The sequence below is a fragment of the Solanum tuberosum genome, unplaced genomic scaffold, assembly GCF_000226075.1.
Source record: "Solanum tuberosum cultivar DM 1-3 516 R44 unplaced genomic scaffold, SolTub_3.0 scf00048, whole genome shotgun sequence".
Lineage (NCBI taxonomy): Eukaryota > Viridiplantae > Streptophyta > Magnoliopsida > Solanales > Solanaceae > Solanum > Solanum tuberosum.
This window is the reverse complement of record NW_006238976.1, coordinates 2061822-2075385: the sequence shown is the minus strand read 5'-3', so window position 1 is coordinate 2075385 and position 13564 is coordinate 2061822. Positions and strand designations below refer to the sequence as shown.

At 32.9% G+C, this 13564-nt stretch overlaps 2 protein-coding genes and 1 non-coding gene across 3 annotated transcripts; 1 reads left to right on the top strand and 2 right to left on the bottom strand.

The window, feature by feature from the left end:
* Positions 1-3236: 3236 nt before the first annotated feature.
* On the bottom strand, positions 3237-7322 carry LOC102598694 (uncharacterized). The gene is made up of 9 exons (XM_006343918.2): positions 7157-7322; positions 6650-6962; positions 5577-5664; positions 5340-5425; positions 4507-4585; positions 4344-4403; positions 3906-4027; positions 3704-3775; positions 3237-3625 (listed from the first exon to the last, which is right to left on the bottom strand). Exons 2-9 carry the CDS (start codon positions 6958-6960, stop codon positions 3523-3525), a joined length of 921 nt encoding a protein of 306 aa, XP_006343980.1. The 5' UTR covers positions 6961-6962; positions 7157-7322; the 3' UTR covers positions 3237-3522.
* Positions 7323-10295: 2973 nt separating this feature from the next.
* LOC107059968 (organic cation/carnitine transporter 3-like) lies at positions 10296-11846 on the top strand. The gene has a single exon (XM_015307099.1). The coding sequence runs from the start codon at positions 10296-10298 to the stop codon at positions 11844-11846; it is 1551 nt and encodes a 516-aa protein (XP_015162585.1).
* Positions 11847-12526: 680 nt separating this feature from the next.
* Positions 12527-12600, bottom strand: TRNAV-CAC (transfer RNA valine (anticodon CAC)). Its single transcript has one exon. It is a non-coding gene; the product is annotated as a tRNA-Val (tRNA).
* Positions 12601-13564: the final 964 nt, after the last annotated feature.

The window sequence follows — 13564 nt, the reverse complement described above, 5'->3', positions numbered from 1 at the left end:
TCAACTTTTCAAGTACTTTACTTGGTGCAATGACCAACTCAGATGGAAGGGTAGACTAGTAGTTGGACATGATACACAGTTGAGGAATACCATTATTACACTATGGCACTCTACTCCTCAAGGTGGGCATTCTAGAATGAATGCAACTATCTAAAGAATTCAATCATTATTTTATTGGAAGTCTCTTGTTCAGGATATTAGAAATTTTATCCACAAGTGTGATGTTTGCCAAAAGCACAAGTATGATGTTGTTGCTTACCCAGGGTTGTTACAACCCCTGCCCATTCCTGAAGGGGTATGGACTGATGTGTGTCTTGATTTTATTGAAGGTCTCCCTAAAGCTAAGGGCAAATGATGTGATATTAGTGGTTGTGGATCGGCTTAGTAAATGTGGCCATTTCATGAGCTTGCAACATCCTTATACTACCCAAGATGTAGCTTATTATTTCTTAGATCACGTCTTTAAACTCCATGATATGCCTGTTACCTTGACGAGTGATAGGGATCCTGTTTTCCTCAGCTCATTTTGAAAGGAGTTGTTCACTTTACAAGGAGTTAAATTGCAACGATCTACTGCATATCACCCCAGACTGATGGGCAAACAGAAGTACTGAGCAGAACTTTGGAAACCTATTTGAGGTGTTTTTGCTCAAACAAACCTCTGTTTTAGCCCTTCTATCTACCACTTGCAGAGTGGTGGTATAATATCACTTATCACACTGATATCAGATGCACGCCCTTTGAAGTTCTTTATGGTAGAAAACCATTTATCCATCTCTCTTATTTGGTTGGAGAAGCTGTTAACGAGATGGTTGACATGTCTTTGGAAGCAAGAGAGGCAATTATTGAGTTGCTTAAGTTTCACATCAGTCGGGCACAACAAAGGATGAAGGACTTGGCTAACAAACATAGATCAGACAGGGTATTTGCGGTTAGTGATTGGGTGTATTTGAAGCTGCAACCTTATAGACAAGTTTCAGTGGCTGCTCGACCTTTCAACAAGCTAGCAGCAAAGTATTATATCCCCTATATCATTGACGCACAGGTTAGTGCAGTGGCATATAAATTGTTGCTTCATGTTGATGTGTTGATCCATCCCATTTTTCATGTTTCTCAGCTCAAAAGATATCATGAGATGCCTCGGGACATTTCTCATCCTCCAGTCTTACAACTTTCCAATCCCTACTGTTCGACGCCTTAAATTATACTTGAGAGGAGCTTGGTTAAGAAGGGTAACAAAGTTGTGTGTCAAGTGTTTGTCCAGTGGTTAGGTTTGGAAGCTGATCAGATAACTTGGGAATATCTTTCTGAATTACAGCATAGATTTCCCTCTTTTCAGCCTTGAGGACAAGTCTGTTCTTTACGGAGGGGTATTGATACAAGTTAGCAAAAAGAGAACTAATCGATAACTAATCGTTGATGTGGCAAATTCTGTTAACAAGTCCAAAAGTTAGTTAGAACAGTTCGCACTGTTAGATGGTTAAATTTTGTTATTACTGTCGCTGTGGATTTTAACTGTTTTAGCAATTTCTAGGAGCCTATAAAAGGATTGCATTAGATCATTGACACTCATTGATTGATTGATAATAAAATTGTTTTCTTTTCTCTATAATTTTCTCTTTAGCTGAATTCTCGGGTTTAATCCCTGAACTAGTTGTTCATATTCCTCGAGATTACTCCTGGAAGTTGTTTCTTCTCTGTAATTCTCTGTAATTGTATCACTTAGCTAACGTTTGGCCCAAGTTTCCAAGTATTTTTGCCAAATAATATTTGGGCCGAGTTTTTCTCAAGTTAACCCCTTGTATTTGGCCCCAAGCTTCCCCAAAAATATTTGACTATTTCAAAACATATGATTTATATCCATAAATTCTAAAAACTATTAAAAGTACCTATAAGTTTGTAGATTGAGTGACATGTTAATAGATAGAGTGGTAGGTGGCATGTTATTAAATAAAAATAATGGATATATATGGTAGATAAATATTAGTTTGATTCGGTTATAATTACAATCTATTAAAAAATTGTACTTTTTTCTCAATTTTATTATTCAAATTAGAATTCAAACTTTTTCAGAGGAGGCAATTACAAACTATTCCTCTAGATATATATTAGTAGGATGTAATAAATGATGGATAATTTTTATAAAATATAAAAGTTTGGGGTAATTTTTGAATTTTTTAAAGTTTCCATATATTTCCCAAGTTTTCAAAAACTAGTTTTTTTTTTGTAGTATTTGGAAACTTGAGATTCTTGAAAAAAAAATTCCCAAGTTATGTGGCCAAATGCCAACTGCCAAATTTTTCCCAAAACTTGGACCCAAACGGGTCCTTAAGATTATGGAATTCACTAATGTGTAGTTTGATCCTGAGGTTCAATTATTTGCGAAGTTTGAAGATTTTTCATTATGTGAAAGTGTATTCCCCTGGAGTAATGTGGTTTACTGTCTTCCTCCGACATCCAAGAAAGATATCTTTCATCAAGTGACTGAGGAATGGTATGATAAGTTCAAGTGACTGGGGAATGATATGATAAGTTAGCCAGAAGAGTGTTATGTCAGCTGTGAAATGTCAAAGAGCTGACTGTTATTCCAACACTTAGATGTTTGGATTATATCTTAACTTAATTATTTTTTATTTGGGTTTATTCTAACAAGACTTATTTGTTTGTTACTTGGACACAATAGCTGAAAGAGGATATGGAGGGGAATTTGATTCTATAGTTGTAATTTTGAAAATTCTTCCAAATTTGAAAAAATTAAAAATCATTAACTGACCTATAAAATTGCTTGCACTAGTATTACATTCATTTGATGATTCTGTGTTATGGACACTAGCCATTAGACATGGGATTTCCTTAGAAGATTCAAGTTCTTCCCATTATATCTTGTTCTTGTGAACCTCAACGATATGTGGTGTTGATTCTCATAATCGATTCTTCTATTTCTTCTACCCACACTAGTAGTATCTAAGGCTTGATTATTAGCCACAGACAAGAATGACAACACAATAGGTGATTCAGGTTCTTGAATTTGATCACAATTCTCCTTTCTTTACTCTGTTGTCTTAGTTTCTCAAATTCAAAGTTGGAGAAATAACCCTCTTTAACAGTCTTTTGCCTTGACAAACCAACTAAGCTTCTCTTGGCTCAAGTATTGCAGCTTGTTGTAGTGTTACACACATAATATGATTCTATGCCATGTACATTAGCCATTAGACTTGAGTAGTCTTATCACTTCATCAGATTTAAAATGGTTCCATCCCACTTCAATAATATTCAGACACAAGGGATTCTAGTAATAATAATAATACAGGATTATTCAGAAATCTATTACAGGATCCTATCATTAAATCTACACATTAATCATTTCACCTACCATACAAGCTAACTACTATGATAATTACAGTAACTAACACTCCTCCTGATCAAAATTTATCGTATTGTTAGGGATAATACTACAAAGCTTCATCCCTTTTCGAATTGAAAAAACTTGAATATTGCAGGTGCATGATAACTCCATCCATGTCAAATTTCAAAGTATTTGTAACCGTCATCAGAATTGGTCATTCCCTCTTCCCAATCACCCATCCGCTGACCACCAAAAACAACTTGTTGGATGCCTATATATCTGTATAGTGAACAACAGATGTTAGCATGGAAACTAAGCTTCAGAAGATGAAAACCACTTATAAAATCGAGTGCTTACTCTGAGCTCAATACAGTCAAGCAATTGAGAAGAACATCGATTGAGAAGAAATCAGCTGTGCCAAGATCCACCCTGTTATGCACATGACCAAGTTGATATAAGCAAGTTTTGCCATACACGAGTAGTGTTACAAATTACAAGGAATCATTATTGAAATATGTTTAATCGGAAAAGAAGAAAATTGGTGCAAAGAAATGCATACCAAACTCTTGACCAGTTGTCCTGGAATTCAACATTACTTATGTCATGGAATGATGAAGGCATCACGTTGAAACCTTTTTCTGCATCATAAAGAGGATTGAATTCCATTGATGAACCCCCCAGCTGCGTCATTTAACACAAACTTGAACCTTTTTCTGATCATGTTGAGGAACTTTCTATTCTTCTCAAAGTATAATTAAGAAACGGGGGGTGAATGAATGAATTGATCATGAATAGAACCAACAACTTACTACAATTACAACCTGACTGGACACCATCTTGATTTAAGGTAGGAAAACTTTAAAACGCATGTGATTGTAAGTACTTAACTTAATTTTTAGTTAATTGCTGAAGTAGAGTGATAGGAAGAACAACACTTAACAGCAGCAAAAGAAAAAAGAAAACCTAAATAAAATCTATTGTTGAGCGGTGAATTCACCTGCAAATTAGATGAGTTAAATGCACCTAAACGTCCCATGACATACCATGCCTGGATAACCTGCCAATAGAAGCACAAGATATTTTGAGATATCAAACCCAAAAATACTAAAAAAGCGTGAAGTAATGTAATATGAGAACAGAGAAGAAAGCAGTAAACATACACTACCGAAAATGTTAACGTCTCGATCAGATGGTGAGCCATAGAGTTCAAACCATATGTATGAATCAAGAGGATTAAAACTGTCAATTCAAATAAGATGCAGTAAGTGATATGCATCTAAACAAAATAGCAAGGAATTTGAAGGAAATTTTCCACAAAACATATTTCATCACCAACTAAAAACGAGAAAACATTTTTTGAGGAAAATATTTTCTTTCATACCAAACACATTTATTGCATTAAAACAATAAAACCTATAAAGATCAGCAAACCACATGCAACTTACTAATATCAATAAATATATGATGTGTGAACAACAAATTGGAGGTATCATATTGAATAATTGTCAAGTCAAACAAACATGACAGACACATCCAGACATTTCCTGAACTGTCTTTTAAAGTTTGTGCTGAAACTAGACACCTGAACACTGATAGGCCAAATAGAGATTTTAAAGAAAGTATTAGCCCATCCAACAAACAAAAGTTTGACAAGAACCCTCTATTTTAAAACAAAATAACCCTGGAAAAGCTCTAGCAGCTCAGCCACAAGTCTGACTACACAAGAAGCCAACTCCGGAAGATGAAGAAGAAGAATACGACCTAGCCTGGTTATTCTTCCCCACTTTCCTGCTTTAAATTTATTTACTCTAGTTAAACAGAACAAACAGCTAGAGCTCAAATAGAAAAATCACATTTTACCAAGGAACTTTAAAAACTTCACTTGATTATGTTTTGAAGGATGCTATTCATATATCTAGGAGATAGTGATAAAAAAAGAAAAATTGGAGTTAGAAAACAGAAGAAGCATGAAGTGTGGTCAGAATTTAATTACTCTCTAAAGCTGACTTTGAATGAAAGCACTGATCCTGTTTTAGACTTCTGAAAATTTTGGCCCTTTGTTCGAACTCTCTCTTCGACCTATCAAAATGGAGAAAAGGAAACAAGCAGATTTCAATTGGAAGTCATAATTCAAAATCTAAAGTGAACTGAAATCAACGAAAATGTGGAATATCTGCAAATGAATGTCTGTCAAACCTAACTCAAAATCCCAAATAAAAATTACACCTACCTTTTTCCTCATAAGCTCTGGATTGCCAATACTATCACCAAGCACAGCACGAAGCTCTGTATCATGTTTACAGGCATCTTCCAACACTCTAAAAATAACATTTTTAACATCAAGTCAATCTCAAGGACACAGATGAAGTAAAAGTGAAGATCAAAGCAATGTTGGCATCCTAATGGAAACAACGTTGCATGGACTCTAGCACTCTAGCTTGTCTGGGTTCCAACTTCCAATCAACAAAGGGTAAATCAATATGTCATACACGCACACATACTTCACAAGCAATGCATTTCTCAAATTCAAAGTATTCGGCCTCGGAAGCTTTCCTAAGTGATTAATTTTTCTTAGAGCTACTAAAGAGTTACAGGTAAACGATTTGTGTGAGATATGGTAATCATGAAGTATCAAATACCATTTTAACACAACGAATACATATAACATCAAATAACGGGTAAATCTATAAGGCATTCAAGCACACATACTTCACAAGCAATGCATTTCTCAAATTCAAAGTATTCGGCCTCGGAAGCTTTCCTAAGTGATTAATTTTTCTTAGAGCTACTAAAGAGTTACAGGTAAACGATTTGTGTGAGATATGGTAATCATGAAGTATCAAATACCATTTTAACACAACGAATACATATAACATCAAATAACGGGTAAATCTATAAGGCATACACGCACACATACTTCACAAGCAATGCATTTCTCAAATTCAAAGTATTCGGCCTCGGAAGCTTTCCTAAGTGATTAATTTTTCTTAGAGCTACTAAAGAGTTACAGGTAAACGATTTGTGTGAGATATGGTAATCATGAAGTATCAAATACCATTTTAACACAACGAATACATATAACATCAAATAACGGGTAAATCTATAAGGCATTCAAGCACACATACTTCACAAGCAATGCATTTATCAAAATTCAAAGTGTATTCTACCTCAGAAGCACTCCTATGTGATCAATTTTTTCATAGGGGTATCGACTAGTTACAGGTAAACCATTTGCGCGGGACAGAACAAATACATTTAAACATACAACATAGCATCAAATAAGTAAAGTAGTTAGAGATATACTTTGCCCAAGCTGGGTAATTGTGAAGACGTTCATATTCCCGCTTCCTCTTCTCCTCCCTAACCTTCAACAACCTCCTTCCTCTCGCCGTAGTACCCGACCCTTTGGCTGCTGCTCTCCCACTACTAATATCAACATAATCATCATTTCCTTCACCAATCGAAGCTGTAGATTTTGCAGCAGCAATGGTGGAAAGAACAGAAAGTTCTCTATTACTCATTGGCATTACAAGTAACTGGGCAGCTAACAATGGACATGAAGAAACACAAGGCTTCCATATGGGGTTGAAAAATTGTTGATTTACAACAGACATATCTGCATAAAAATGGAATTGCATTAAAGGTTTTATCATACCATAAACCCTACAAATTTGGGTTTACACAGAATTCAGAGAAAAAAATGAATTTTTCATATACCCAAATTCAAGAAAGTCCCAGAAAATCAACACAGAACTCAATTAAATACAAAAAAATTCAACACAGAACTCAAAAAAAAGTAATCTTGATAACCTTTTTGAGTTGTACCACTGGTTGAGATGAGTTCTTGAGCTGAAATCTCTCTAAAAACTGCAACTTTGAAGGATTGAAAAAGAGAAATTGAGAGTTTCTGTAGATAGGAACACTGTTAAGTAATTTAATAAGATTAAAAAACTTTAAAATTAAAGTTTACTACACAAATACATATTATACATTTATTGAATAAATATAAATAGTGGAGAAAATAAATATTAATAACAATAAACAGTATGATAATCGAAGTAAAAGAAAATAGTGAGTAACAATAAAATTGAAGTATAAGATAGTAGGAGAAAATTAGTTAATACTAGGGATAGAGAAATTTAGATAACCTCTCACTAACTACTAGTTTTCTACGGTAATTTTTTATTTTTATATCCTTATATCTAGTGTCATATCCTCAATAAGTTGTAAGCGTATCGTGTCATGTATAATCATCTCTTTCAAATACTTTTTAAATACATCTACCGCTCCTATGATCCATCATCGTCAATTTCTCACCCCTCCTTTTCTGGTGCATATATGTGGATTTTCTCTTGTCATGTTCGAACCATCTCTGTCTCATTTTGTCTATCACATAGGTTACTCTCACCTTGCCTAGAATATCAAAGTTCCTAATCTTATCTCTCCAAATACGTCCATATATTCATCTCAACTTCCTTATTTCATTATTTCATCTTTTGGATGTCCAAGTTCTTGTCCAATCAACATTCAACGCCTCATATAATATACTTAATATAACAATCACTTTGTAAAATTTACCTTTAACTTCTGGTGATACTTTCTTATCACATAATACACTAGACGCAAGCTTTCACTTTATGAATCCCTCAATTATGGTACATAAATACAATGAATATTCAATGAACATATTCTACCGTTCACTTTTACTTTCTATTATATATTAAAAATAGATGTCTAGTTTAGATAACTAATTAGAGATAATTTATCACTTTTTTAATTTGTCCTTATTATTAACTAGTCATGTTTTAGAGCATGTTTGGCATTGCTGCTAAAAACAACTTATTTTTATAAGCGCTTTTTTAAAATGACTTTTTAGAAAAATGCTTTTGAAAAAAAAGCATTTTGTGTTTGGCTGATTCATTTGAAAAATGTTTTTCATAAGCAAATTGTGTTTGACTAATCTTTTTTTTAAAAGTGTTTTTAAGAATAAAATTAGTAAAAAAAAAAAAGTCTAATATTGAATTTATTATATTCAAAGGGTGATATGGTAAAATTTTCATTATATTTATTGCTCATTAAGAAGTATGCTAAGTCAATACTAGACTAATAAAAATGAACGAAGAAAATAAATCATATCTTAAGACATAAATAACAATAAAATAGTCATACACCCCTCCTGAATAATTAATAATTTATTAAAGTGCATATAATGATTAATGAATTTCCATTCTATTCACATTGACCAAGATTTTCTTGCTAATAATTCACATAATATATTTTTATAAAGATAATAGTAGTGTGTACGAGTGTCTCCAAAAATAAATGTTTTCATGACCATTAAACATTGTAAACATTATTAATCTGTATTTTTTTTATAATTATGTCTTTAAGAATGGGTTGCATTAATTTGGAGGATGTTATAACCCTACCATGTGGAGGATTAATTAATTTCTTAATCCGGATCTTAACAAGTTCATACGAATCTTCATTATTCTTTAACAGCAAATGGATCAGATTATCATAATCTAATTTCTTTTCAGATTGATTGATCTTATCATATATTGATTTGACATAATTATTAACATGTCATTTAGTTGATATCAGCTCATATTTATGTCTTTCAATTTTAGGTGCGTACAAATAGACACTTAAATTTGTATATAAAATTGAACAAGTAAACACACACGTCCTATGTGGTATAATCATGTAGGACGCGGATTGTCATATATGACGTGTGCATCTATTTGATCAAGTTTCTATAAATTTAAGTGTCTACTTGTGCACATTCAAATTTGGAGAGTGTAAATATCAGTTGAAATCAAGTTAAAGGCTAATTTTACGTATTAGGCTTATCGATTTATCATAAAGCCAAGTTTCTTCTGCGACCTCAATGAGGTCATACTTTTTATTACGTAGTACTTCTTAGTTTTTGCTTTTGATTTCACGTTAGCTTTTGTTATCCACTTTAAGCTCAATTAATTTAAATTTATGTTGAATTCAATTTAAAGGATAATGTTTTACTTATATGAAATCTTTGATTAAAAATAATGGATTATTTATCACCCACTACAATCTATTTTAGTAATTTTGTTCTTAGTTGATTTCTTTATCCAATGTCCCTATGTTCTCTGAATATTTTAAATTCCATTCTAATTAGAATAAATTAATGAAATTATTGGCTTGTGAAGCATGAGTAGATTTGTTTATGTGCCTAATGCAAATACGTTTGAATTTTTAACTTTTATTTTTTTCATTCCCACTGAAAAGTATAAAGTAATTAATAATTATAATCAGACAAAATTCACCAAAAATCTTTGACTAAATTTGTTTTCTGGAAGAAATTCCCTTTGTTTAATGGTCATGAGAAGCATGAACAAATTGATATGCATAATAAATTAAAGTCGACAATTTGATGGCTTCTTCGTGAAAACGAGTTTAAGTTCTATGTATTAACGTTATAAAAGACATATACATAATTAACGTTAGAAATATATATTTAAAAATATTTTATACTAATCCTTTTGGGCTATGATCTACATTAATTATTAAAAATAGAAATATTTTTTAGTTTAGGAATATTCTAAAGAAAATTTGTTTTTCTTCAAAGTTTAGAATCTATATTAATTATAAAATATTATTTTCATTTTAGGCTAGTATCTATAAGGAAAATAGACATTTCTTTTATATTTAGAAATAATGCAATAAACAATACAATGCATTTTTCATAACAATCAAGCCACTCATAACATAATTATTTTGTGGAAATCGAAATAATGTACAATAACATATCTCATGTAATTCTATAAGTGGAGTCTGGGGAGAGGTGGCCACAAGTGGAGTCTGAAAAGTAGAGTAAACGCAGACGTTACCCTCGACTCGGGAATAATGTGTTACTACTTGTATAAATATGACTAGAAGGAAGAAGTCAATATCCACATCCCAAATTCTAATGGCTAATTCAACAACTCCTTTACTCTCAAATCATCAAGATCAAGAATTCCCAAATCTAAATGATCATTTTTCTTCACTTGAACAAATCATAGAGCCATTTTTTGATACTTGTAATGGAAAAATTGCATGGCCACAAATCTTGCAAGTCATACTTGTTTCTCTAGCTTGTTTCTTTGAAGCTCAACAAACATTCATCACAATTTTTACTGATGCAATCCCATCATGGCATTGTGTTAGTACTAACACAAGTTGTAATTCAATGTCAAATGTGTGTCAACTTTCTTTAACAGAATGGAATTGGGATAAGCCTGTTCACACATCCATTGTGTCTGAATGGTCACTTCATTGTTTTACTAGTTCTATATTACAAGGTCTTCCTGCTTCATCTTTTTTCATGGGGTGCTTGCTTGGTGGCCTTGTTCTTGGTGTGTTAGGTGACTCGATTGGTCGAAAAACCATGTTGTTTTTCGGGTGTTTGATTATGTCTATAGCTTCAATCTTCATTGCTTTCTGTAACAATGTTTGGATGTACTCTGCCTTGAGATTTGTAAGTGGATATGGTCGCGCTGCGATTGGTTCCTCTGTACTTGTGTTGTGTTCTGAGAGTGTTGGTAAAAGATATCAAGGAAAAGTTGGAACTATAGGGTTCTTTATGTCTACATTTGGATTTGTGTCATTACCATGTTTGGCTTATTTTAGTAAGGATTACTCATGGAGGGTACTTTATCTTTCGACGTCTCTTCCTGCTATAGTTTATTGTTTGTTGATGCAATTTTGTGTTTATGAGTCTCCAATATGGCTTCTGTCAAAAGGGAAAGTTATAGAGGCTTATGCAGTTCTCAACACATCTCATTTGAAGAACGAAAGTTCCAATCTTGATCATAACAAGTTGAGTTTTACTACTATGAGTTGTTCTGATCCACCTCTGATCAAGATTTTGTTGAGGAAAAAATCGATTCTTGGGCAGTTATTACTAGCTGTAGCAGCTGGTTTTGGCATTGGATTGATGTACTATGGCATGCCATTAGGACTAGGAAATGGAAACTTTAGCTTAAATCTCTACTTGAGTACAGGACTAAACGCATTACTAGAGTTACCATCATTCTTGATAGTCTTTTTCTTGGTTGAAAAATGCAAGAGGAGAAGTACATTAGTTGGACTAAGTGTTCTATCTGGTGTTTGTGGTATGTCATGTATGATCGCGAGTGAACGAAAGGTTTTACAGATGGTGTTGGAGTTAACTTCATTTTTCAGTGCTTGTACTGCATTTGATCTGTTGCTGATATATACTTCAGAGCTGTTCCCTACTAGTATAAGGAATGCAGCAGTGTCAATTGTATGGCAGGCAGTGGTGCTCGGGGGCGTGGTGAGCCCGGTTTTGGTTGATGCAGGAGGAGATAGTAACAACAAGATTTTAGCTTATTTGGTTCTTGGTATTATGACAGCAACTGCAGGGTGTTTGGTTGTTTTTCTGCCAGAAACAAAGGGATTGGAGATTTGTAAGAATATAGAAGAGCAAGAACAAAAAGGTTGCATCAATCATGTATGAGTTTTGACGTAGAATTAGAGTGTTATAAGGTTATGATGATATGTTCATATTTCCTCCTTTATACTTGAAAGTTTATGTTGTTTATCGAACTTCTCATCTTAGTAGGAGCTTTCGATTTTAGTTATGTGACTCTCATTGAACTAAGAAACGACATTTATCGAACTTCTCATCTTAGTAGGAGCTTTCGACTTTAGTTATGTGATTCTCATCAATCATGTATGAGTTTTGACATAGGATTAGAGTGTTATAAGCTTATGATATGTTCATATTTCCTCGTTTCTACTTGAATGTTTACGTTCTATTTTTGCGATTCTCATCTTAATAGAAGCTTTCGATCGTAAAAAACGACATTTATCGAATTTTCATCTTAGTAGGAGCTTTAGACTTTAGTTATGTGATTCTCATCAAACTAAAAAATGACATTTATCAAACTTAAAAAAAAAATTACTTATTGAACTTCACATCTTAGTAGGAGCTTCTGATATTAGTTATGTGATTCTCATCGAACTAAAAAACAACACTTATCGAACTTCATATCTTAGTAGGATTTTTCTCGATATTAGTTATGTGATTCTCATCAAAATAAAAAACAACAGTTATCGAACTTGAGCTTTTGATATTAGTTATGTGATTCTCATCAAAATAATAAAAAACGACATTTATCGAACTTGAAAAAAAGATGTCTGAGCCCGGGTTCGAACCGGGGACCTCTAGTGTGTGAGACTAGCGTGATAACCGACTACACCACCCAGACTTGTTTACTAAATAAAGCATTGTTATCATCAATTCTGTTCATTTCCATAGTAAGCACTAAGTAGTAATAACTTGTAATTTGAGAAATAACCAAAGAAAATAATTTTGTATCAAATTAAATAATTTCAAATAATGAATTTTTTAATGATTAATTTTTATATAATTTTATTCATCATGGAACGTACTTATATATTAAAAAAAATTGAGCTAACATTTCATCAGAGGTTCGGAGTTTTATATTAGTGTAGATATGTATCTATTTTATTTGAAGTTTTCCCCCCTAACTTTTTGAAATGTCAAGTTGCCGATTATTTTTTTGTAATTAGTCTCTCTTTATAGTAAATTAATTATTATTATTTTGAAATATTGTTGATCTTAAGTTTTGATTTTACTTGTTTCAAAACTTCTTTCAAAATCCATACTAAGTCAATCATTTTTTGAGATATCTGTACTTAATTGAGTATATTAAGTAGAGTAATTTAATTTTCCAATTTGCACAATTTCTCCTCTCTTAATTTTAATCTATGCATATCAAAGCCAGTAGAAAAAGAAAAAATACAAAATCAAAGAGGACATAGTAAAAATAAGGAAAGCATTACATAGTGGAAGACCTATCCATGATAGTATGGGCATTGAGAGCATTTTATATAAGGGAAAAATGACAAATATACCCCTGAACTATCGTAAATGGTATGCAGATACCCTCCGTCATATTTTTGGGACATTGGTGCCCCTGCCATCCAAAAACTATAGCATATATGTCCTTCACTCTAACGGAAGACTAAATAGGGACACATGGCGCAATCTTATCCGTCGATCCAATATCTAATAAATGTCGGTCGGTGGATAAGATTATAACACGTGTATGTCCGTTAGTATAAAGGGTATATATGCTCTAGTTTTTTGACTGCAGGGGCACCAATGTCCCAAAAGTATGACGAAGGGTATCTACATACCATTTACGA

Coding starts and splice junctions, on each gene's coding strand:
- LOC102598694 (XM_006343918.2), bottom strand. CDS start 6,960: ATGTCTGTTGTAAATCAACAATTTTTCAACCCCATATGGAAGCCTTGT. Junction 5,665..6,649: donor AATTACCCAGCTTGGGCAAA/GTATATCTCTAA, acceptor TGTTATTTTTAG/AGTGTTGGAAGATGCCTGTA. Junction 4,586..5,339: donor TTCAAAGTCAGCTTTAGAGA/GTAATTAAATTC, acceptor TTGAATTGACAG/TTTTAATCCTCTTGATTCAT.
- LOC107059968 (XM_015307099.1), top strand. CDS start 10,296: ATGGCTAATTCAACAACTCCTTTACTCTCAAATCATCAAGATCAAGAA.